This window comes from Vanessa cardui, chromosome 20 (genome assembly GCF_905220365.1).
Source record: "Vanessa cardui chromosome 20, ilVanCard2.1, whole genome shotgun sequence".
NCBI lineage: Eukaryota > Metazoa > Arthropoda > Insecta > Lepidoptera > Nymphalidae > Vanessa > Vanessa cardui.
In genome coordinates, this window is record NC_061142.1 from 12,511,223 (window position 1) to 12,539,073 (window position 27,851).

General features: G+C 33.8%; 1 protein-coding gene across 1 annotated transcript in view; it reads left to right on the top strand.

Annotated features, from left to right (window-relative positions):
* The first annotated feature begins 2,639 nt into the window (after positions 1–2,639).
* The window catches only part of LOC124538269, a 30,413-nt gene continuing 5,201 nt past the window's right edge, over positions 2,640–27,851 (top strand). Inside the window, exons 1-3 of the mRNA XM_047115273.1 lie at positions 2,640–2,827; positions 20,475–20,624; positions 21,141–21,321. Of these exons, the coding sequence (XP_046971229.1) occupies positions 20,511–20,624; positions 21,141–21,321 (295 nt within the window). The 5' untranslated portion in view covers positions 2,640–2,827; positions 20,475–20,510. The remainder of the gene's footprint in view (positions 2,828–20,474; positions 20,625–21,140; positions 21,322–27,851) is intronic.

Below are 27,851 nucleotides of genomic sequence, written 5' to 3' on the forward strand. Positions count from 1 at the left end.
TTGAAAAGGATTGAAAAATCATCCTTAAATTTGGACAAATTAGATTCTGATGTTTTGAAATCCATTATAGAGAATGCAGTAAAAAATCAGAAAAAAAGTTCTCATGGGAAGCGCTGGGATCTAAAAAACAAAATCTCTGCTCTAGCTATCTTTAAGAGATCTCCTAAAGCTTACCGCTTCATGCAGAGTGTGCTACCACTGCCTAGCACAAGAACACTACAAAGAATTTTGAAGGAAATTCCCATGGAACCTGGTATTCATACCCAAGTTATGCAGATATTAGAAAAGAAAGGTCAAGAGCTGGAAGATGGTGAAAAGCATTGTGTTCTTTTGTTTGATGAAATGGCATTAAAAAAAAGATTGATTTACAACGACTCCATGGATAAGGTTGAAGGGTATGTAGACTTGGGAGATGGAGAGAGTATGGGTAGAAGAAATAAAATTGCTGGACATGCTTTAGTGTTTATGATTCAAGGCATAAGGAAAAAATTTAAACAGCCCATAGCACATTATTTTGTTGAAGGAACAATAGAAAGTGAAAAATTAGCAGTGCTGATAAAAAGCATAGTGGATGCCATACACAAATCTAAATTTAACATAGTCGCAACAGTTTGTGACCAAGGGCCAACCAACATGGGTGCACTTAACTTATTGAAAAAATTTGATGGTCTTATGCCAGAAGCAAATTATTTTTTTGTCAATGAAAAAAAGGTGTTCATTATGCTTGACATTCCACATCTTTTCAAGTCAATTAGAAATAACTTCTTCCAAGCTGGCGCGATGGAGTTTAAAGGAAAAATTGCTAAATGGTGCCATTTGAAAGAAGCAGAAGAAAGAAATAGAAACTTTCTACATTTCCAAAATATTAATTTATCAGTTGTGAATCCTACTTACAAAACTAAAATGCGTGTTAAATTTGCAGCTCAAGCACTAAGCAACACGATGGCAGCAGTTTTGAAGATGATGGCGTGGGGCTAAACCGACACCGCGAAGCGTGAAGAACTTAATGACACCGCGTTTGTGATTGAACAAATGGACAAACTTTTTGACTGCAGTAATGGACCAGCATCACCAAAGGACGTCAAAAAAGGCATTCGGGAAAATGTATCAGAAAATTCAAAGCACGAGGAATCTTGGAATTATTATTTAAAATATATAGACACAATGAAATTTTTAAAATCTGACTCGCAGATTCGATTGCGAAATGTCCGCTGCATAAAAGGTTTTCAAACAACTTTAAAATCATTAAAAGATATTTGGCATTTTCTTAATAAAGAGGCTAATTTTAAATATTTGAATTTACGCCAACTTAACCAAGATTCCTTGGAAAATTTGTTTGGTAACATAAGACAACACAGTGCAACAAACAGAAATCCTACATGCTCTCATTTCAATGCTGCTTTAAAATCCAGCGTAATTTCAGGTTTGTCAGGTCCACATAGCCGTGGTTCTAATTGTGAAGTTGATTATAACAACTTATTTGTATCTTACCAAGAACTGAATCAGAAATCCAAACCCGACTTAGAGCCAATATCTGTACCAGAAAATGTAGATTCCGGGAATGATGTTAATGTTTGTTACCCTGTGTTGTCTTTACCTGAAGATTCTGAAATAGAATATTTTGAAAGTTCTCTCTGTAGCTTTGAAGAACAACCAGTCGTATATGTCAGTGGGTACTTAGCTGCAAGAGTCCTCACTAAATTCAATTGTGAATGTTGCAATTTCTATTTGAAAGAGGTAAATCCAGATTTTGACAAACCTCTTTATAAATATATCTCATTGAAGGAATGGTGGCAGGGTAAAATGTCACTAACCTATCCAAAGAAAGAATTATGTAATCTAGTAAACGAAGCAAAAAATATATATGAAGAATTTGTTGCCCCTGACCTATACAGACTAAACATTTGCCAGTATTCTGTATTACAACTAAGTACACGCTGCAATATGACATGGTTTAAATGCGAAGCTCATTATAAATATGCAATGGAACATATATTTACTTTATTAAGCAAACTCTTCATTAGAAGATCATGTAAAATTATTAATTCTGATTTTGTAATATCAGAATGTGATGTAGCGGATAAAGTTAAAAAGGCACAACAGCTTAATAAAGACAAATAAATGTTCCTGGCTTTTTCTCATTATGTACAGTATTGCTTAACCAGGTATAGTCTGTTTTTTCTTTGTTTGGTGCGATCTAAATCTTTTATTCAATTGTTTTATTTAAGGTAAAAAATAATATTTCATTTACTTCATTTTGTTTGTATCTTAATTGTGATACCAAGTAAAAGTAGACTATAACTCACTTGACGATTTTAAAAGTGCTCGTAACAACATATGTAAATAAAATACATTTTGAGTTAAAAGTTTGTGTTTTTATTTATTTAAATCCAAAACTAAAATGAAAGATACATGATCTATTTTATCGACAATTAAAGCACATCACTATTTTATCAATATCGATACATTTATTGTCGACACTACCACCTCCCTACAATTGTCAAAAAAATGGTTGGGTTGGCAGTACTTTAGTTCGAGTATGTTGGTAGTGCTTCCCATGCTGTTTATATATGTGTGTGCGTGAGCTCGGGACTAATGTTCTAAGTGCCGACTCTTACTTTATATACTCTTTGAAAGACATAGTCTAAGGCGCATGCGTGCTCTGCTCTCGGATTCGTTTGTTTACGTTCACTCGCGTTCTCGACATCGTAGCGCGTCTACGGTGTATTGATTTATTGAAAATTATGAAATAAGTGACTTACGTGAATTTACTTTAGTGAATAATTAAGAACGTATTATTGAAACCAGTGGATTATTTTTTAGCGAAGTAAGTTCCATTGTATTATTTAAAATTAACATATTTATTAAATTCGAATGAAGTATTAATAAATAAAAATAAATTAAACACAGGTATAAAGTAATTAAAAGAAAAGACACAGGCAACAGATAATTGTGTACCTTTTTATTTTAAAAATCAATATAAAAACAAATTTAATTAAATAAGTGCGTAACAACTTTATTTAAAATCATAATTACGAAGTACAAATCTTTGAATATTTTTGCAAGAATTAATTGGTCCTATAAAAATATAGTTTACATACGTATAATATAGTATATATTACAAGAGAAGCAAAAAAATATGATTATATAATTTTGCTTAAAATAAAACAAAAACAAGGATAATGTAAATGAATATAAAATGTAATTTGACTTCTAAACTTCAGACAATCTTATTCCGAAACTAAAATAACAAAAAATACTTTACAAATGTGCCCAGCAATGTGAAGATATTTTATCCTGATAAATTAATAAACATTGTATTTGATCTTGTTTTAAAATGTTGAACTAGTTAAATAAAACGAATTACGTTCTCATATAGAAGGTAATGCCAAAAATACTAGTCTCTTGCATTTGTTTCATTCAGTAACATAAGAAAAGTCAGTGATGGTTTGGAGTGCATTCCATATTGTTCCAATGTGGGGTAGAGTTGCTGGGTATATTATTCTTAATGAAGTTTCATCGCTAGTTATTTCGTTTTTCGCTGAACATGCCGCTGCACAAATTATACGTCATCGTTTCTTATAATATTTACAATATCTGTACAATTAATATAAAGATTTAGATTAAAATATACTGATTAGACTAATCGTTATCAAACCTCCGATGAGTTCCCATCAATTGACAGTTTTTTTTTTGTATTTCAATGTTTGTTAAATCCTACTCAGGCGTGGCGACATTGAAACATTATACCGTATACAAAAATGTTGCCGTCTTTATATTTAGTTCCTACATTTAAAAGTATACTATATGATCATTGAAAGAGTTGGTCCAGAGTACCTATATATTAGTGGTGTTGCTAGTAATAAGATTTCTTTACGTTCATTTAAAACGTGAAGACACTTTCTGACAATATTCTTAAAAATAAATGCAACTCGCTATAATTCAGCATAAAATTAGCTCAGAATACTTCTACAGAAGTGTAGAAGTGAAAGCATTTGCTCAACGGTGTTATACTAATGGGATGCTAACTTTTACTTTTCATGATATACTTTTTTTTTAATTTAACTGACGTTAATTTGAAAGTTGTAATAAACGATAATACAGTCACTGCGGGCTATTGTCCCAATTGGGAAAATTGCCTGGTAAGGGTAAAGGCGCACTCTCCTTATAAAAGGAGAGTTTTTATGAAGTAAAAAACAAATGAAAACATAATACTTTTCTCCCCGTGACTTCTCGAATCTTCGATACTTTTACACCGAATGTTCAATTGTGTTTAGATCTATCAACCAAACTTGACAAACTATCAAAACCAAATACGTTAAATTAAATTAAAATTAAATTAAGGATACTTAAATTATTAATTTTAATCCCGGTTCGTATAGTTGGAATCATCTCCAGACCTTTTCCTTTAAAAAATACTTCTAACCATAGTCAAACCAAAAAAACAATATCGAATTCATAATTTTACAATCGAGGTAAAACATGAAAACTTCACATTTCCTCATATAAATATACGTGTAACTTCCGCAAACGATACCAACTAATTGAGTAACAATTACTGTCGACATTGGAAAAGTGCAGTTTTAAATTCAGGGACAGAATGTGTGCATTCATATATCATGACATTGTATGTTAAATCTTGTTTTCTATTAGAAATAGTTATATTTCATTCATGACACATAGCAACCGTATTTGTCTATTTTGATTAATTTTAGTGAGATTATTTTTTTTGATTTTGTAAGCATAAGGTCATGGATGAATTTTAGCCAAAGAACGATGAAAGTTGGACATCGAGTGATATGTCATCTTGTTTATAATGTATCTCGTGCTCGACGATAAAGGAAAATATATTGCATGTTTCGTATGAATTAACTTAGCCGGTACGGCGTTGCAGCGGCGTGATATAGTTTTTGTCCAGCATTGGAATATTCACGGTCTGTTGTTTGGTTTTTAAATAATTCAAAGCAGTATTTATGCCAAATAAAACAGTTTCCAAAATTTTAAACTGTTATGTAGAATCATAAAATATATTAATTCAGTTTTATATTCAATTAAAATATCTTAAAAAAACTCTCAATTTAGGTACTACACTGAATACTACAACTACTAGAGATAGAAAATGATGCGTAACAACAATATCATACGTTTCTATTTCAGACGTTTTCATTTAAATGAATTCCGTATTCAAAGATGTTCTAGAAACCAAATTTAAATTAAAACCATAAATACTTACTTAGCGAGTAAATTAAACATTGCATTTAATTACAAAGTGGGTCATATTTTGGTAATTGTATGCAAATATAATTATCTGTGCTATCTCGTCAGATATTTTAATTTTTACCGCCAAAACACAATTGCTGTGTTGTTGATTCGAGGGTCTGTATATCAGTGTGACTGCTGCCACATTGGACATAATATCGTTCCCAAGAGAAATGGTTAATATTCCTTACAGCCCAATGTCTATCAGTGAGGGTGACCACATACTATCTTACTCTTTTGACCGTCTACTTATTATAAAAAAAGTTATCTGATTTAAACGATATAAGCTTGAGATATATATTTTTTTACTAACTTTTTTATATATTCTCTCCGATTTATTAGTTTTTTACTTACAACTACTCAAACTTTATAGTGATTCCGTGAGAAAGCGGTTCGTTGTCTTTGGCGCCTGCGCTTGCGCCGCCCAAGATTGCCTCACTGTCTGTTTTCCCGCGCATTGTGTGCTAATGAGCTAGTGTCGCGTGTCATTTCTTGGATTAATCGTGTTGGGTCTGATGCTTACTGGTGTTTCGGTATCGTGACAAAATATCTTGTGGTAAGCTAGCATGTTAAAATCTTTGGACTATTTATGTACGAAAGGATATAAAATTAATTTTAAAAAAAGTTATAAAATATATCAGCGATTTCTTCAAAAATAAAAATTCTTAATGAGTTATTTTTTGATAAGGGATTTTTCAAGGCGAGGGCAAGGAAAATTAATGACATAACAACTTGAACTCAAGCGTTAAGATGCATTTAAAAACTTCCCTTATATAATTTCCCTAGAAAGCTATAAACTCTTGAAGTATTTGTTTCCATGCTAGATTGAATAATAAACATGTTAATTAACACACTAAACAAATCGACTAAGGTAACCTATCACCCGCTGTATTAGCATTCTGGTAACGTCACACACTCCGATGAATTTTACGACTGGAATATATTTAATTAAAACAATCTATCGTTTGCTAAAGCATTGAAATATTGAGAATAGTTTAATATATTTTTAACTTTACTTGAATATCGGCTGACCCACATCTTCGTGCGCCTTTGAATTAAACAAAAAAGTTGTTGTTTTAGCATACGTTAATCCTTATTACGTCAGCTATCTAACATGATAGGCTTGCCAAAATTATTCCAGGCATTACAGAGCTTAGCCGCAACAAACGGAAAGACAGAGAGAAAAACAAAAAATTGTAAAAATGTTTCTAGTATATGTACCACGTATAAGTACATAACATATGCATTACAAATAGCGGTTATTTTCATATTACGAACAGACTTCAACTTACTATAATTATAGCTAATATATCAAACAGTTTGAATGCTAATTAATCTTTCAGTTTTAAGAAGAAACCTTATGTTGTTATGTACATCGTTTACAAGTATAAAAAAACATGTAAAAAGAACTTACAGTCTGCAAAGAAAATGAAACAAATAGCAGAAGCGAGTGGGCTGGACGATGCAGTAATTGCAAATTGTCTAATTGTAATTGCGCCAACCGAGACAGCTGCCGACCGCTATTGTCACGCGAACGAATTACTCATCGTTGTGATCCTTGATGAGGAAATCATTCTGGTAAAAGGTTTATTCTCGAATATTGGGGTGGTCTGACTAATATTATAAAATAAAGGGCCGTTCTTTAACAGTATTAACACAAAAACCTTAATAAATTATATTAGGTATATAATTTATTAATGTTCCTTATTAACCTTCCTTAATCCCTTTGTTTATTAGTGAAAACCGCATGAAAATTAGTTCAGTATTTTTAGAGTTTATCGTGAACATACAGACCGACAGACGCAGCCCGGGGATTTTATTTTATAATATATATGATATATCGTGATAGCGATTTCATAAAGGAGTTTTTTGCGCTTCTACGTCTTAACTATTTGAATTTAATGTGATGAAGATATGCAATTACTAAAAGTGCTATAGCACTTTAAGTATATAGGGTACTTCCCCACAGACAACCCTTAAACGTGGGCTTAAACAAGTTTCAGTTCAAGTAGCTCAATATTTGTGAGTTATGGAATATTATGTGCTACAGTATCGTTGCTCTAATGGCTTAAATAACTGCACATTTTGAGGTCTTCGATTTAAATATACATTTATAATATTGAGTAAATAATAATAAAATCAGTTTAAGAAAACAAACATAAAGAAATAGTAGTTCAGTGCCGGATCCATCGTGTGACAAGGAAGAAACTCCCTCTTCTATTGCTCGTATTTCTCTCCTGTCTAGTCAAATTTGGTAAAACCTTTTGCTGATTTTACATTCTAACAAAGAACGAATATCCTAAGTGTGTAAATTTTCATGTACTCAATCCTGTCCATAATTTCCGTAAAGTAGGATTTCCTCCTCATTCTGAGGCCTTTTATCTGAGGCAGCTTCCCGTTTTGAAATTGTCAATTTGACGTAATGCCAACATTTACATCGTACGCGTTGCGAGCGAGGTGTTTCCGAACCGCTATTTTCCGTTGAAGCTGTGATGATTGGTCAAAGCTACTCGAGAAAATTTATTAGTGAAATAAATGTTGTTCTTTAAATTGTCTTTCAACACTTTAAGTAACTGAGTTAGTTTTTTTTCAAATAATAAATCAGTTGCAATACGTTTTCTTTAAAGAAAAACCCATTGGGATATTATTCTTAGGCCTAAATACGTCAAGATGGCATGTGGCCTCTTCATTCCTAACACCGTCAATGTATCATGTAACTTTGATATAAAATTATACGTAAGCTTTGTATCTAATGCTCGTAATTACAACGACAACGAATAAAGTAACAACACTATAAAGTCTTGATATTTAGAGGACTCTTAATAGTATGTTTTTTTTTGTTTAGCAACCGAATGGCTGAACAAGTGACTCTTAAGCAAAATTGCGGCTTCAAAATTTAGCGGCCAAGCATTTTCTAAAGATAATATGTTTGGTCAGCAAAGGCTTATTCGAATCAAAGCTCTATCAGAATACGAAATCGATATCATATCTGTGTATCAGATGGGATTGTGACATAAGTCATTCTCTCCTCGTGTCTGACGCTCCGTCAGCTGTCCGGATGTGTCTTTGTATTTAATTCTATATAAAATCTTTAATACAGTCACGTTCATTTATCGGTTATTTTTTTGCTGAATTTATAATGGTTCGCCAAATAAATATTATACAGTGATGAAAAATCCTTGAGCTCATTGTTTTTTTTATTAACCCATTTTATATGTAAGAGTCACACCAAGCTGTCTGAAGTGGGTGCCAAGTCCATGAACACTTTAAGTGTATACTTGAAATGTTAGTTTTAAAAGATTTTTTGTGATTTATGAATTTCCAAAGGAGAATAAAATCAATAGAAATTTTCGGGTCAGTCAGGAAATTGTTCTACGATCTTACCCCATTGCCTATCATTAAATATACTTGTGTCCTTCTATTGAAATAAGTAATATTTATGGACGCTAAAAATGGCTCGCGAGTAAGAACGTTGTAGGTACATATTTAATTTTATTGACAAATCTCTTCGTTGAACTTAATTTAATAAAGTAATGAATTAAAGTGAGCATTATTTAATTATTTTTATATATTTCAAAATAACAATATTATACGAATTTCTTATGATTATTTGGGTATGTGTACTAAAAATAAAATGTATAAGGATTTTTTATAAAAACTTTACGTTTTTAGTCAGTGCCTGCCAAAACACGAGATGATAACTTTTAATTTGAGTATTTACATCATTTATATCATCAAATACCTGTGTTTATTCTAAAAGGTAATTTGTAACAAGAAACTACGAAAATTATGAAACCAAATCGTACACAAAAATAAAGCATACGAAATTTCGAATGTGATGCTAATGACAAGATTAAATCTTATTAAGTATTAATACACTATATACTATGTGTTCTTCTTTCTAATAAATCTTATTTATAAAGATCTAGAGAAGACTCTAGATTTTAGAAAGATAGAAATCAAAATGTGATGTGACAAATGCTATCAAATTTTGATTTGGATTTATTACAAAAATAACTAGACAATGAAACAAACGAACATAGGATGGCTCGCCCATGTCCGGTTCATCGATTATCTAATCTTCAATTGAATATTTTAATCATAATTAACAAGCTAACGACATCAGAACTTTGTGCTCTTAAGTTGTATTTTTGACATCAGCACGCATTACAAATTTCACAGCTGGCTGACCCAATTTTGCATAAAAGGGTTCCACCTGCCTCGCCCCTACGTATTGTATCAAAGGGTGTTCAGGTCAATGACTTCGCGAAGGCCAATGTACGATAGCCGAAATATAAAATTACAATATTAATACGTAAAGTAAAGAGGATGTATTAAACGGTAAACAGATTTTGAGATTAATATTCATTTTTACCATGCTTACCATGCTACAACAATACTTAAGTAGGTTAACGTACATACGTTATAGCTATGCTATATATATATATATATATATATATATAAAATATATATATATAAAATATATATAATATATATAATAATATATAAATATATAATATATAATATAGCTATGTAGCTATATTCTCTGAGATACTATAAAGGGTCAAATGTGTCATTATCAGATGCATAAAAAGTAAAGAAAGAGCTTCCTTGACAATGACTACCCCACATCGAATTCAACGAGTGGGTAGTCTATTCTATATCAATATACATCTGTGGTTAGAACTTATCTTTCTGTTTTGGAAGCATCAACATTATATATAATTGTGTTTTACGTCGTATTTCTTTTTCGATGGATTTTACTGCCTGGTTTGCCAAAACTTTAAATATAATTACTAATAATTATATTTAAAATGTAGCAAAACATTTAAATTCTCAAATTTATTTAACACATTTCTTGCCTGCCAAAATCTCTGCCAAAGGCCACTCGTGCGACGAAGACAATAAGTAAAGGTTATAGATTTACGTGACCTCGCAATTTCATAAACGGTATTTGTATTTAATTATGAGTCTAATTAAATAAAGTATATTTCGAACATAGAAAATGTCGGTCAAGATGTCGTGTCAGGTTTTTTTTTTGTGTTAAATATGATAATTGTAGATCGCCGTCCATAACTAACCCTGCGACACACCGGTCGTTGAACCGTGAATATACCGACTATAGTAATTGTCCCACAAATGAATACATATTCAACATATAGGTATGCAAACGGATTTCAGTTCATTGGTTTTGAACATAAAAAATAGTTCATGAACCCGCATACGCAGTTTGGATTATTCTTCGAATATGTAACAATATCCAATAAATAAACATGTGTAAATCTCAATACATTAAAAAAATCCACAATATTTTTATTTAAGTAGTGTTTTATAAAATATGTGTAAGCAAACTGGCCAGTGAGCCACTTTATAGTAAGTGGTCACCAACGCCGTTATACTCTAACGATGTAAGAAACCATTTGTTACATTGCCAATGCGCCACCAACCTTGGGAACCAAGATGTCTTTTTATGCCTGTAGTTCCATGGACTCAGTCACCCCTCCAACCGGAATATAACAATACTTTGTAATGCTGTTTCGCGGTAGAATATCTGACGAGTGAGCGGTACCTACCCATTACTTTCAATTTTCAGTCTATTCACGCCCAAAGAAGTATTTCTGTTGAAGTGTTTAATTTAAATATTCCTTACTGAACTTACGATAATCATATTACTTTCTTACACTGAGTATTCAAATATGATTTTATGAAACAAAGGCAATAATGGCAATCATGGACGTACTTCTTGAATGTTCAAGTAATGTTTCCAATAAATTAAATAAATTTTCAGTTAAGTTATTAACTTTGTGATATAATAACCTAGATTCTGTTTACTGCACGTCTGTGTCAACTTTAGACGTTACTTGAAGCTTATCAGCGAGAAACGCAGAGAGTAAACACCGAGGACAACTTCACTGTTCAGGCTTCCCCTTATCTCTCCAAAGTCTGCTCGCCATGTGCCATTTGTAATAAAACGTTTTATAGAACTTTGGATTCTATTGTTAACGTCATAAAATTGATTATGTATCTGTGCTAGGTGTTAATAATAAGTCTAAACTTAATGTTTACTTTAACACGCCATAATGGGTTGCAGTTAGTTACTTTATTAAGTATGAAGGTCTCTCAATGATATACTGCTAAGTAGGCGTTATTTAATTTAGGATATTTGTATATTTTAATGTCTTTTTTACACTTGGCTTCACCGAGTGAGGCGTACATAACTCAGAGATTCATAAACTGTCTCGAAACGTTGTTGCTTAGTCGAGCGGAAACATGACAAAGAAATAAAACACAATTTTTCATTCACAGCATTAATATGGATAGATTATGATTAACAGTTTCTATCAAGTTATGGAACGTGCAATTTGAGTACATCTTCTTTAAAGTTGGGGTTTGGGAAACTTTTCTATTTCTTCAGGAGGATGCAAGTTTTTGTATATTGGATAAATTTGATCAAGCATCCTGGCTCCTTATAGCCCTCCAATTTTAGTCATATCTTCAGTCTCAATGGAAACTAACCAGTCTGTAAGAAATAGTGCACAGGTTCTCTCCAGAGTCCTCGCTAATCTAACGGGGCAATACGTTTAGATGCAACTTTCTGGCTTTGCGTGCTTTTTGCGGTACGCAGTGTAAACAGTGCCGATTTTAAAGCTCTGGTATACTGTTGTAAATTGCTTGGCCTAAGAGAGTTTTTTGGTTGATAGTAGAAAATCTCTTCACTTGATTGGGAGTGAGTCCTTTTTATCATAACAAATGTTGAGTTTTCTAACAAATAACGCATGCTCTGGATTAGTATATCTGGGTCCGCATTATAATATGAATGCTAAGCGGCAGGCGGAAGCTTTAGTGTCGAGTTTCAATGCGAGCGGTGGATCGATAGCAATCAGTGGCGGGTGCGGATCTGTGTAATATGTATTTGCATTCAAATTTAGTTAGCGGATATAAACTTGTAGGTTATATTTTAGTGATAAATATTTTATTTTGTAATATACTTTTCCATGAAACCTTTAAAACCGATTAGTCTAATTAATTATTATAATACTTATACAGATTAAATAAATCTCTACATATAATAAAATGAACGGTTCTTTCAACTTATTTTGACTTTTTTTTCTTCTGTCTGTTTTTCCTGGCTAATCTCTAGAAGGGCTGGTCCGATTTTGAAAGGACTTTCACTGGCAGGTTGCTGATGAGCAAATTAAAATGCGCACGAAGTTGCGGGCATAGCTAGTATATAACAGATACAAAGATTCACTCTTTTTACGTAAGTGTTAATAATATTTATGGACAGCTTTAGTTATTCTGTAATATTAGGTATATAAGGTGTTTTGTAAAAATTGTTGCTTACGTCATTAAATCATTTAATTGTTTATTATTTATAATCAAGTTTGCATTCCTTTGTGAAGCGAACATAACTATGCTAATTAATCAATACTATACGAGTACTTGCAGTGGTATTAATAAACAGTTACAAACTTGAATTATAATATCACTTTACCTGATAATTTATTTAAAAAATAATAAGTTACATTAAGATAACAATTGGTTCGTATTAATCGACTAAATGCATGAAAATAAAGTAAGTCCTGTAAAGACTCTATTTAATCATCCATTTTATAAACACAATTATCTCTGTATATATTTAGACATTCGATGTACATATGAGTTGATGGGGAAAATAAATTATATAATTGAAAAGGTTCGTACTTCCTATTTTTAGAAATAAATGATAGTCATTTTAACCGGTTGAAGCAACATAACATAAGGCATCAAATCTCAGATCCTATGTTTGGTACCTCATTGACGACGTAAGAAGTTGAAGTAGCATACATATAATATAATATTGAATTGTATATGCTTGAAGTGGTTCGGGGAGTACTTGGCTATGACTGGACAATATGATCGTGTTACTCTTAAAATAAATATTTATAACAGTTGAAAGAAAGAACTATGATTATATTTTCATAAGTCCTTGAAACAATAATATAGTTTTTGAAGCACTTATGCCGTTAACACGTCATAAATCACGTTTTAAAACTAACGTAATAAAAACAAGTGCGTGAAATAAATGTAGCGTTCGTAAATGAAAAAATGCTATTCATCTGCCATCTCAGTTAAGCACTTACTATATTCATAATCGAATTGTATCGAAGACGTTATGATCTAAACAAATATATAATATAGCATTATGTATCATTTCAAATAGAGAATAAGTCTTCTTAAGTAATCATTTCAAATAGAGAATAAGCTGAAACGAAATCATAATATTTTGAATAACTGAATATTACTTGGTGGTAGGGCATTGTGCAAGCCCGTTTGGGTAGGTACAACCCACTTATCAGTTATTTTACCGCCAAACAACAGTACTCAGTATTGTTGTGTTCCGGTTTGAAGGGTGAGTGAGCTAGTGTAACTACTAGTGTAACTACAGGCACACGATACATAATGTCAATGCGCCACCAACCTTGGGCACTAAGATTTCCCAAGGTCGGTGGCGCATTGACAATGTAAGGATTAGTTAATATTTCTTTCAGCGTCATTGTTTATGGGTGATAAGCTCGTCCGCCAACTTATTTTTTAAAAAGAAAATTAATATGAAGGAGATTTTATTAGTCTCGCTATCACATCTCAACTAAACCATCATTAAACTTTGCACACCTATATCCCCCAGGGCTTAAAAAGGCCTATGTAACACCTTTTATTTGCGTGCGAAGTCGCTTGCGTGAAGTATTTATTTCAACTAAGTTCTTATAAGCACTTTTTATTGATTGTGTACAGTATAAATATTTATCTAGTATTTATCAGCACTGTATCTATTTAATGTATTATCGTATGTGTAAAGTGTATTTGTATAGTCATGTTCTTACTGGTATTTGCATAAGTTTATATTAACGCCACCTAATTTCAAATAGCTAGTAAGTCTTACGTAGTGGGTTTCTTATTTTTATTACTTTGGTTTATGTAATGCGGTTTACAGTCGACTGATAAGAGTTTTCAGGACTTTGTCAAGCAATTATGACTTCAAAGCTTTACGTGAACGCGATGTCTCGTGATAAAATAGACTAGTATACACATATTTTAATAGTGACCGATTATTGGACTTTCATACAAATTTCTAAACCCCGTTATACCCCTTAGCGGTGGATTTACTTGGTGGTAGGGCTTTGTGCAAGCCCGTCTGGGTAGGTACCACCCACTCATCAGTTATTCTACCGCCAAATAACAGTACTCAGTATTGTTGTGTTCCGGTTTGAAGGGTGAGTGAGCCAGTGTAACTGCAGGCACAAGGGACATTACATCTTAGTTCCCAAGGTTAGTGGCACATTGACGATGTAAGAAACAGTTAATATTTCTTACAGCGTCATTGTCTATGGGTGATGGTGACCACTTACCATCAGGTGGCCCATCTGCTCGTCCACCAACCTATACCATAAAAAAAAATTCATAGAATCCGTTATAAGCAGATATTTAACAACACAAAGGTGTCCTACCCGTCAAATTTCAAGTTTGTAAATTTTATAGTTTTTGACATCTCGTGATTAAACAGTAAATGACGACCTCCGTGGTCGAGTGCTGTATACACCGGTTTTCATGGGTACGCTCTGAGATCCCGGGTTCGATTCCCGGCCGAGTCGATGTAAAAGGTTTATTATTCTTCTATGACGTCTTGGGTCTGGGTGTTTGTGGTACCGTCGTTACTTCTGATTTTTCACAACACAAGTGCTTTAGCTACTTACATTGGGATCAGAGTAATGTATGTGATGTTGTCCGATATAATGTTATTTCGCTTACATATATATAGATTGAAAATCGGTACAATTTGTCGTTAGACATTAAGGTAATTAATTATTCCTAGCAAGAGAAATTCTTTCATGTCCCTTCTAACGGTAGTGAATCGTGAACGAATGTCGGCCCTTTCGCGAACACGTCATAAGCCGGTGACACAGAACGGCCCTCCTGTGTACCGAAGGGCCCGTGACTCAACTTTTAATTATCAGCATTACGTGATACTTTTTATAAGATAGCTTATTGCTGTCGAGCTTATTTTCTTTTATTTCACATTGTATTTAATGAGTTGTATGTATTATTTTGATGTAGAAACTTTGTGATTGGTTTATAGGCAACTGCCTTTTCAGATTTAATATAAACAATAGTAAGATGAATCAATGACACAAATGTACTGTGGCCACCATGTGGTGATATTCAATTTTGAGCATACGCAAAAAGATGTAGCTCATTGGCCAGACCATTTGTATCTTACTCAAAGTTCGCGGTAGCAAACCTGAGCAGCACCGGGAAATACGTAACATAAGCTCAATTTAGAGTTTGTAATTCATCTCATACTCAACGGTAAAAGAAAACATTGGGAGGACACGTGCCTGAAATACTTTCATTCATACAAAGTTTTGAACCGCACTAGTGAAACATTATCTGAAAAAAAGAGGCTATAGACTATAGTCCACCAAAAAGAATAGAATTAGGCTTTATTTTGTTTTGAGATGCTGCCTATTACCTTGCCTAACCTAACTATCTGTTACCTTATACACAGTTTTCGTAAATGAATATTTAAATAAATTTGTTTACTAAAATGCAATTGTTTTTGACACGGAAGTCAGTTGAAACTATTAAATATTTAAATTTTATATTATTCATTAATTATTATCACCGTGCAGATCTCTGCAGACCTTGCATAATATAGCGTAAGGTTATTTGGAAGATAATCGCGAATCATTTGTGTTATATATGTAAAGAATAATGTTTTGATTATTTAACTTTTTGCAAGCTCGTTTGGATACGTAACATCCAAGCATTATATAGTCTACCGCTAAAAAGCATTCTTTTAATTTTTGTGATAGGGATTGTAAAATCAGTAACTACGGTCAGAAAGGACTTAACTTCTTAGTTTTCAAGGTTGAACGGCGTAACTACCCCAAGAGCGCCAATCAGGTAGCCAATTTTTAAGGTTGCCATTTGAAATAAAAGGGTAAAAAATTAAAACAGCTGAATTGTTCGAAATTAAAACTCGTTGTGCTTTAAAAAACTTTATTTCGATTGTAATCTCGGAGCCTTGGACGTAGATTAAACTTTAAAATACAATTTGAGTTGTGAAACAAAAATTTAATTGTTATTAATGATGCTATGTTTTTTTACTATATTATATATGTTTAGTATTATTTAACTATATCTATATTAACCGCAGGTACCACAAACAGCTCAAGGTCAATGAAGTTCTAGATTTCAATCTGTATGTGTTTAATACGTGGAAGATAATCTATGAAGATTATAACCTGAAATTACCGAGTGTTGGTGTTCTTACTTAGTCTGTAATTCAACTCTGTTTACATTTTTAATTAGTAGGGTAATCCAGCCCTGTAATGTCTGTTAGAGTAGAAAAGAGGCTTAGTGATTGAAGGCACTCGAATTATTCCAAGCATACACATTCATATTATCAGCAATGAGAGCTTGAAGAGCGATGGGCTTAGTCTGATCTTAAAATTAATTCTCAATGTTTCTATTAACATATTACTTCGACGTAAAAGTTTCGCGTCATTCATTAGTATAGTACGACACAACATAGATGTAGCATCGGCAAATTCAATAAAACCGATTACTGCCGATTTACATAACCAATAGAAATAGCTCCCTATCGCGCCATTCGATCCTATTCGTCGCTATAGATTCTCGCGTCAGTTAATCCTGAGAAAGCAAGTGCATGTAAATCGACGAATATATAAGATCATATGATATAACAAGTTTGTGTAAGGATCATATTCACATCCATACAAATAAATAAAATTGGAGTGTCTGTTTGTAATATTAAAATAACCGCTTTCTGCTACATGCATTTGTCTTTATATACGGTACACATACCAAAACACACATTTTTAGAATTTTTGTCTGTCTGTCTGTCTGTTTGTTCCGGGTAATCTCTGGAGCGGTTGGGCCGATTTGAACAGGACTTTCATTGGCGGGTTGGTAATGTACTAAGGCGTAACTTAGGCTACTTTTTATACGCAAATAATACAAAGTTTTGGAAATATAAGCGCCCAACTTAAGTTCAGCTCTTTCTGATATGGCTGTCGATATGAATTGGGGGTCAGCTTATACTGGTACATGATCGGGTGTATGTTGCGTTGCGTTTTGCAAATTTCCCACATCACGCGGACGTCGTCGTCTGTTTGTAATTTTTCTACTACGAGGACATGAATGTATATACGGTACACATGCCAAAACGTATAATTGTAGAAGTTTATATAGTTTAGTTAATGAGATGTCGTAAGCAAACAAATTTTGTAGTATGTTTAGTATCAGTATTGCACCCGTGCGAAGCCGGGGCGGGTCGCTAGTAAGAAATAAATATTGATAATTTGGGATGGCGCACTTACTTCGGATGTGATCGTATTTACGAATTTCGTCGATGTTACATCAGAGTTGTGTCGTTAAACGTATTTGTTTGTCAAAATTGGGATGTTTTGTTATCTATATCTTCTATACTAATATTATAAATGTGAAAGTAACCGTTTGTTTGTCTGTCTGTCGCTCTTTCACTGTCAAACCTGAATCGAATTTGTCGAAGTTTGCTATGATGTAACCTTGAACTCCAAAAGGACATACTCTTTTGACTGACATATGACAATCAACCGATTAAACGCGAGAGAAGCAGCGGGCGACAATAAGTTTTAGGTATTTATATTTATTGTGTCCTTTCTTGTGAAGATCCTGAGACTGTGGATGCCCTTCCTTAAATCCTGCCTGAATTGTGAAGTTTTAAAGAGTATTCGTAATTGTTTTGAAGTTAGCGAATGACTTCGCATTAGCAGCGCGCTAATGCAGCGCGTGTGTGTCTTACTCATCGTGGATTTAATATAAGGTGTGTGGTACACCCAGCTTTATTACGAAGATTATTATTTTTAAACTTTCAGTTAATACATAATATATTTAATATTTATCATTACAGCCTTAGCGAAAGATTTGAAAATAAAAAGACCATCATTAATTTTTTTTACAGTATAATTATCAACATTATCATGACATAGTTATAATACATGGACAATATAGTAATGAAAAATTGATTTTTTAGAAGTTTGTATTGTGATGTCGTAAATAAACAAATTCTGTAGTATATTTAGGTACAGTACCTATTGCACCCGAGCGAAGCCGGAACGGGTCGCTAGTAACGTAATTAAGCCAAGACTCCTTTGAAATGCTAACAAATGAATGTATCGACAAGCAAAACTGAAATCAGTATTTTTTTTTCTCTGGAAAGTCGTATCACGCGCTTAACTTATGAAGAGGGGGGGGGGGGGGATGTGGGCCTTGCCGGTGCCCAGGCCACCGAATGCACTCCGACATACCGGAATACCCACTGAAAAACCAGCGGTTCCCTCTCCGTCTTTTCAGTGAGCGTAACGCATGCTACTGTGACGGAAATCAGTAAACCTGAGCAACCTTAATTAAAAAAAAAAAAACGAATCAAAACTCAGTGTGTCCCCAGCTTGTATATCGATACTAAAGCGTTGCATGGCTCGCATTCGCAAAACCTGATCAGGAATGTTACGATGCCATTGAGTTCTCCATTATTTGGTATTTGTATTCAATGCACTCCCGTCCGCGATGGAGGTGAAACTATTAACCCTGCTGCCGATTGTTGGCTCACGTTCGCGTGCGTTTCATATTTCATATCGTTGGACCTGGCTTCCGTTTGTTTGACTCATTACAAGCAATGCGTATCCTTAGAAAGTTTTCCTATTAAATTTCCATTGCAGCAACCAATGCTTCCAAGACGCAGTTTAATTTTTCATCTATATAATCTATCGAGTTAAATGCTTCATTTATAAGGTTTTTGTACCGAAGATATACATTTATTTACAAGTCCCTCCTCCTCGGAGCAGATAAGGGATACACAGCACCGATTATGGACTATTCTAGAATGGAATCTATTTCTGTGCAATATTTAAATCAGATCCGTTGAGCCGTATTTGCGTACTTAAATTACATTCATCCATGAAAACATTTATAATAGATATTAGATTAAATTTTAAAGATGCATTTGTCCGTTCTGTTTATTCATATGAATATGCAGTATCTCTCAATACTCTTTTGTGCAAGAAACTTCTCCGGATTTCTTTATGGAACTGCTCTGATATTTAGCTGAGATTATAGAGCTGAGATGGCCCAGTGGTTAGAACGGGTGCATCTTAACCGATGAATGCGGGTTTAAACCCAGGCAAGCACCACAATATATATGTGCTTAATTTGTGTTTATAATTTATCTCGTGCTCGGCGGTGAAGGAAAACATAGTGAGGAAACCTGCATGTGTCTACTTTAATCGAAATTCTGCCACATGTGCATTCTACAAACCCGCATTGGAACAGCGTGGTGGAATAAGTTCCAAACCCTTTCCTTAATGGAAGAGTAGGCCTTATCTCAGCAGTGGGAAATACAGGCTGTTACTTTTAATTTACTGATATGTAATATTTTTCACGTACAAATACTTAATTTCTAGAAAATGACTAATTAGCGTCATAGTGAATCTGTAGTGCAGTATCAATTAGCCACGTCAATGTATACTGACACTAGCTTCAAGGATCGTTCAATCGTGCCGTGGACATGGTTGCGATATCCGCTTTCAAGGTGCACTGGAAATCAGATATCCATTGATGATTGTCGTCAAACGTAAAGTTAGACTGCATCGGTGCTGTTATACCTAGAGCAATAACTTCGCAAGAATACTATTGACGCGTTGATTTAGCTTATTAATAAATATCGGCGCACTCTATATGATTATTGCGGTTACACGTTTAATTTTGAAAACATTGTAGCCTAAGTTACTCCTTATTAGATATAAGATATAATAAAACAAGAACATAGATAAAATATTATATATAATATTTTATCTATGTTCTTGTTTTATTATTATTACTATCGTATTTATTATAAAATTTATTGTTACCGCCTTCATGACTTTCTGTTTGGCCTAAAGGTTGACTGGTAGAGAATGCCTTCAGACATTAAGTCCGCCTTTTGTCACAACTTATGTTGTTGGTCAATAAAGTATTTTAAATAAATAAATAAATTAGATCAGTTATATGTTAGTGAAAGTTCTGTCAAATCGGTCCAGCCGTTTCAGAGATCTATTTTTTGTAAATATGATGCAATTTTTTTTCAGTTTTGTGTATTGTTGAATACGTATATTATATTAAGCGTTTAATTACAGGGTATCCGAGCGTGGTTGGCTCGGGAGTGAGATGGGATGCGGCGAGCGCGAGACGTGGTTCTCGCGTGGACGCTGCGGCTACTGGCGCTCGCTCTGCTGCCCGCCGTGCCTGCGCGGCCCGATGTCATATTCAGAGTACCAGAAGTTGTGGTAAGACTTACCACTACTGCTAATAAGAATGGCCCCTTAATACCTGTGGTTAAAGCAGTCAATTGAAGGTTGTGGGTTGAAATCTGGGCAAGCACCATGGAGTACACGTTTTTTACGCGATTGTGAGGAAACACTAAAAAATATTTGGATGAAAATTTGCTATACCTATGTATATCTACCACCAAATAACAGTACTCAGTATTGTTGTGTTCCGGTTTGAAGGGTGAGTGAGCCAGTGTAACTACAGGCACAAGGGACATAACATCTTAGTTCCCAAGGTTGTTGGCACATTGACGATGTAAGGAATAGTTAATATTTCTTTCAGCGTCATTGTCTATGGGCGATGGTGACCACTTACCATCAGGTGGCCCATATGCTCGTCCGCCAACCTATAACATAAAAAAAAGATGAAAAAATCTTTAATCCTTCAACTCATTGTTAATTTAGTTTTTATTCTTATTTTCTCGTAATACTATATTACTCAAACATTTTTTCATTATTGAATATTTAATACAGGTACGTCCAATATCGGGCACGAAGTCAGTTGGCATAGGTCCGGGGAACAGCAGTCGGACCAACGATTCGGAGCGGTGGGGGGAGACGGTAGTGGAAGTGCAGTATGAGGAATACTTCGTGGAGCACGAGGTGTCCACGGCCGCGGCGAGGCAGGCAGCGGCTGTGCTGAAACTAGACGACAGTGAGTAAAAAGCGTTTTTAATATGACTAGCAATACGTCCCGGCTTCGCAAAGGTGCAATGCTGAAATTAAATATACTACAGAATGTCTTACAACGTTTACAGTTTTTTAGCCCTTATTAGTGTTCGTTTGCTATATTGCCTATATTTAATATACGAAAAACCTTCCTCTCGAATCACTCTATAAAAATCGCAACAAAATCCATTGCGTATTTTTTAAAATCTAAGTATACATAGGTACAGAGAGCGGTAAGCGACTTTGATTTAAAAAAAAGTACTGAGCGGATCTAAATAAATAAATAATAAATATGGGACAACATCACATACATTACTCTGATCCCAATATAAGTAGCTAAAGCACTTGTATTATGTAAAATCAGAAGTAACGACGGTACTACAAACGCCCAGACCCAAGACAACATAGAAAACTAATGAATTTTCTGCATCGACTCGGCCGGGAATCGAACCCTCAGAGTGGCGCACCCATGAAAACCGGTGTACACACTACTCCACCACGGAGGTCGTCATTTTATACTATGTAATGATGATGATATTGATGATGCTAGTCAAAGCACATGAGTCACTCGATGGTAACTGAGGACTAGTTGTAGGTTATTCCAACATAAGAAGTATACTATTGGCCAAACGCTTCTTTAAAGGAATTTGTTCCATCACAGTGCTCCAATTCATGTCGGAACATCATCCATATGATTCCTCTTCATGATTTTCTTCACTATTGAACATGATTATGAATTACGAACACGAATTAAGCACGTGGAAAGCTAGTGGTGCTTGCCTAACGTTAGCAAAGTCGGCTCACCATAATCCATACACAAAGATCTCAAGCTTAACGATCTTAAAATAAGAAACGTTTATAGATTCAATCGGTATCCATAGCGCTTTTATTTTACACATAAAATTTCAAAAGACCCGATTTCGTAAACAGTGTGTCGCAACTTCAAAACTGAACGTAATTTACGAACGCAAGTGAAGAATTAGGACGGTGGATTAAAAGAATTAAGTCAATTGTACTCAAGGTCGGGCCGAAGTGGCCATTTGTCTAAAATAGACATAAGGATCTAATCCGTTCCTTGTAGTTATCTACTTTACGCGAGTTAAAGAATAATCGTGAAGTAAAATGGGATGTTTTTGTAAATGCGCGACAAACCGACGGCGTTCGTGTGAATTTGTATGCCTTATTAACATATGAATACGTATTTTTTAGTGTTAGCAATTGTTTATTTGTATGTGTGTGTGCGTTGCGATTATGTGTATATTGTCGATACGTATGTTCGTTTTTGTATGTATTTTCGAGCGTCGTTTTATTTCAGTAGATAGTTGATAGAGGAGCAATACATACACACTAATGATACCTGCCTGTGCTTTTTTTGTTAAAGGCTAAATTTTGATGATATATGTTTTTATTCTAAGATATATAAAATTTAACATAATACACACATTATTTGAAAAATGGCTATAGACTTTCTGGTAATGTTTCATACTTTTAATTTTTTCATTATTTCTAGAGTTTCAACAGAAACAGAACAATATGGAAATATTAAACAATATAACATATCAGAGAATTTATATTAGTGGCATTTGAATGAGTCAGCTTCATAAAATAGATGCAATAGTTAGTATTAATTGAAGCTCTGAATTTAACGCGACTGATTGATGACTTTAATCCAAATAGTGGACACTGTAATTTTATTCGAGTTATTTGAATACTTCGATCACTTTAGTACAATAACATACTCGATTCATATTCTATTAGTATGTATAGGCAAAAGTACTTAGTATTGTGGTTGTACCATTCTTAAAAGCGCGTGAGGTAGAGTTATAGGGTTAGGAGCAATGAAAATTATATATTTCATTGATTTTGCTAACTTTGACTCAACTTTGACTAACTATCATGGTCCATTTGTCACTGATTAAGTTTAAAGCGACTTAAAGTCTCTTACACAAGTAGTACGTAATATTATTTTGGCTATCCTGGAAAAAAACTGCAGCGCTAACAAGCGATTATTGTTGCGATGATTAATTTTAATTATGTGTCGTGTCATGTGCATAAAATGTGCACATCACTGTCAACAATTAGCTTAATGCAGTTTATCGTAGTTGTTCATTAGCGCCAAGGAACATCAGTGTTTCTTTGTACATCTCGAAATATGTAACTACATCACTGAAAAAGAAACTCTTGCACATTCGCATTAATATATAAAAAGCGTCCTTCAGTATTTATTTGAGTTCTCCTTAAAAGAGTAACCCCTTTTACTTGTAAGGAGAAGGTTTTAAGGGAATCCAGCATGTTACTACGTTGCTGAAAGTCGGGTGTCATCCGACAGATGCTGCTACACGATGTCCAACACCGCCAAACTCAATGTGAATTATAAACCAATTGTCGGGCAAATAAAAACTCTGCTACTCAAAGACATTTAAACTCTATCTACTAGTTTATATCACCTCACATGTGTTAAAATATTAAAATCGTGGGGTTTCGTGCAAGCCTAGGTCTTGACTTGACTTAAGTTCCTATGTCCCCTAGATGGGGCAGAGGACCTCCACAGTGCTCCGCCAGCCGGTTCGGTCTTGAGCTTCGCGCTTAATTTCGTTCTACGTCCTGCCAATTAGGGCGTTACTTGCCTTAGGGCGGCCACGTTTTCGCTTTCCTTGAGGAATCCAGTCTAGGGCTTGCCTCGGGATGTGTTCAGGATCACTTCGGAGCGTGTGGTCGATCCAGTTCCACTTGCGACGTTTAATCTGTAGCAAGCCTAGGTACCACTCACTTATCAGATATTCTACCAAGCAATAGTACTCTGTATTGTTGTGTTCGGGTTTCAGGGGTGAGTGAACCAGTGTCACTATAGGCACAAGGGACATAACATCTTAGTTCCCTAGGTTGGTGGTGTGTTGAGTTGTAAAATTATTTTCTCTTTGAGCTGAATAGTTTGTATTGTGCTGTTCAAATGTAGTAAAATTCTTAAGCAATTTATAGAAAATTCCTTGCTCTTAAAGCTAATAAATACACATATGGAGTTTAGTAGGACTTTGTGCAAGCTTATACGTTCATATAAGAGCTGCATTAGTGTACCACTAAACATTAATACTCAGTATTGCTTTGTTCTGAGCTAGCCTCATCACAATCTGTATCAAATTGTCAGCGTTCATCATGAGTCCCATAGTACTCGTATCATTACGCCCAGCACCCTGCAATCATGCTGCAATCATGAGTGTCCTCTGTTAATTAGGCGTTCATTAAATCTAACGTTACCGAGGTTAGCGAGGAATCATACTAATAATAAAGAGTTGACTTGTTTGTTTGATGACTCGGATTTAAACAAAACACATTGAGTCGTTTGATTGGAGACCTTACAAGTTCCAATATGCTGATATACATATATGCTGATACACCATTACGATAACTAGATAAAAACTAAATAGATAGTAGAACATTGCTCCCTACTCTTTTGTTATGAGATAGGAAGGACAAGCAAATGAGCCTGATGGTAAGTGTCCATCACTGCTATAGATATTGGAGCTATAAGTAATATTATCCATCCATTAACCATTTCTAACATCGCTGATGCGCGACTAAATTTGGGGACTAAGATGTTATTTCTCTTGTGTCTGTAGATATTAATAATTCTGCTTAACTCATCTTTCAAACCGGAACACAACACTATTATGCTCTATTTGACTTTAGAATATATAGATTGCCTGATAATTATCCAGACTGGCTTTAAAAAGTTCGACCTTATATATCTTTCGAAATATCTATCGTCTCGACCAAGTATTTAAATATCTGTATTGGTGTATCACAGTTCCCAGGCGCCCCGTGACTGTTAGATATCTTTGTTTTTCAGTTCATTTTTCCACCAACCAGACTACGGAGAGTTATGAGTTCCTTTTTTTGAGTCATGGTTTATCTTCGAATGCCTAACCTATCGTTTATTGTTTTTTCAGTTAAATGCTTCAAAAGTATTTAAAATAATTTGTACTTTTTTTGAAGTTAATTATAGTCTTAATAAAAAATCTAATCAAATCGAATTTCTAATGGATTTTCTCAATTAGAAAATGGTTTCGAAGAAGTTGCATGATTGGGCGGATCCACCTTAATTATACCAATTGTAATTGTCATTATAAATCATTATTTATATCAGAAGAAAAATATTACATTTAAATTTATACCATTTATTGAGGTCAATAGCAATTTTTTTATTCAAATTTCAATTTAATTTATCTTTTCTATTTCAGTTGTTAAAAAATTTTTACAAAGAAATTAATTTTATTTTTTACATGAAAACTGGTTTTCATTCACATTTCGTCCACATTCACTGGTCACTATTTGACACTGGTGTGCCCTCGACTTGAATTTAACAAAAAGTTTATGGTCTGTATGTGCTAGTAAAGATGCTGTCAAAATCGGTCCAACTGTTACAGAGCTGGAACAAACAGACATGTAGACAAAAATTATAAAAAATGTTATTTTGGTATATGTACCGTGTAATATACATATGTATTTAGTAAATAGTGGATATTTCAGTCAATCCAATTTCATTTCAAGTATAAATTAAGACGTATTAACTATACCGGAAGAGCGTCACCTATAATCTATAGACACTAAAATGTTATGTCCCTTGAGTCCATAGTTACATTGACTCACTCATCATTCAATAAGTAACACAGATATAATATGGAATGTTATATCAAATGTATATGTAAGAGTATATAATTGTATTTCAATTGAAAGCCTTTAAAGTAGTTTCCTTTAGTACATACAATAAATAGAGTAGGGGCTCTATTCTAGGGCTCAATATATGATAACGTATGTGTCCGTAAAAGTGCACGATATCCGTTTTCCAATGCATTTGTATTGTAGTGCGCATTCTAAACAACCGTTGGGACTAAGGGAGTGACTTTCCTTTAATACAGTTAAGTCGCTTTGCTTGTGTTTGGTAACAACTAAACGACATTACTAAGTACTTTGTATACTTACTGCTAGCTGTCTGTCCCGACTACTTGGGGATCTATATATTTATGTATATATTTCTCTATATACCTAAATATAATGTGTTTACAAAACGATTATTTCTTTTAATTTGTAATAAGTTAGTGCACAAATTACGGCCAAGTGAACTGACGGCATGAATGTTAGCTTTTCCGATCCTCTGGACAAAATATTCACATCTTGTTACCAGTGGAAGCAATAGATTCACTTGTTAAAAAAAAACAGTAATCCGATCACATGGCTAACATGAAAATGGACTTTTGGAAAAACTAAAGTAGAATTCCTTTTAGTGTTACTATGCGAAAGATTTTTACTAAAAACATTACTGTACTATACAAATTACTATTCATTTAATTTGAAATCTAGTTATTTTTGAGGCATATAGTCAAAAATAGAAGGAAAACTACTTATACAAAATTTGTATTGTCATGTTGTTTATTAATTTTTGATTTTATTACGTAAGTTGTGACGACGGCGTCACGTACTTGCATATTTCGGAGGGTCACAGTGAGCAGTTGCAAATTATAAGGCTTCAACAAAACGGGGTGTCCAAGGCTGCAGGGCGTGGTGCGCTCGCCGTGCGGCCGTGAATCTATTGTGTGATTGTTCACTTGAGGCACATTTTCACTCTTGTATTACATGATTTATAAAATTGAAATTGAATAAATTCCTTATGAAAAAATTCACAATGTCCTAAGACGGATACCAAAACAATATGAAAGTAAATAAAGATCTTATCATATTTAATATTTTATGCATCTATCTTATGCATATTTCATATTTAAAAAAACCTAAATTTATATTAACAAATTAATAATTATATATCATTATATTTATTTTCAGTTGTACGGATGGACTAAGCAGGATATATAAAAAAATAATTGTATTTTATATGATACTTTTATGATACTGAGTTTCTTGCCGGTACTTCTCGGTAAAATCAACTTTTCGTACATTAACATAACATAACGATAGAAATTTATTTTATGAGCCTACTTTACTCAACGTAAAGTATATTTTGATTGACTATGGTGACTCCACTATATGACAAGTAATTTTATGTTGTTCTGTGTTGTCGATAGATTAGGTTTATAGTTTACGAATTTTGAAGACAGTATTCTTGAGAAGATGAATCTCTTATACCTTTCGTATTTTTCTTACACTAATATGTCGGTATTGTCTCTTGGTTCTGTGCAACATAATTGAATGTGAGCAAAATAATATAATAACAATACAGTTTACGAGACAAAACAATTACAGGGAAAACAAACAAATGTAATGTATGTTACAATGGGCGGCCTTATCGCTACAGAGCGATCTCTTAAAGCACGTTACGGCAAAGTAAAAAGTCTGCTGGCGCAATTTTTAAGCTAACCCAATATTTGTGATCATGATAAAGATTTTTCAAAAATGGCTTGTATATCAGACTGACAGTCTTGTTTTCAACGAGAAATAATCACGCAAAGTTCTCATTTCAATCTATGAATTTATTGATTTTCAAAAACGAACCATTAGTTTCGGAGA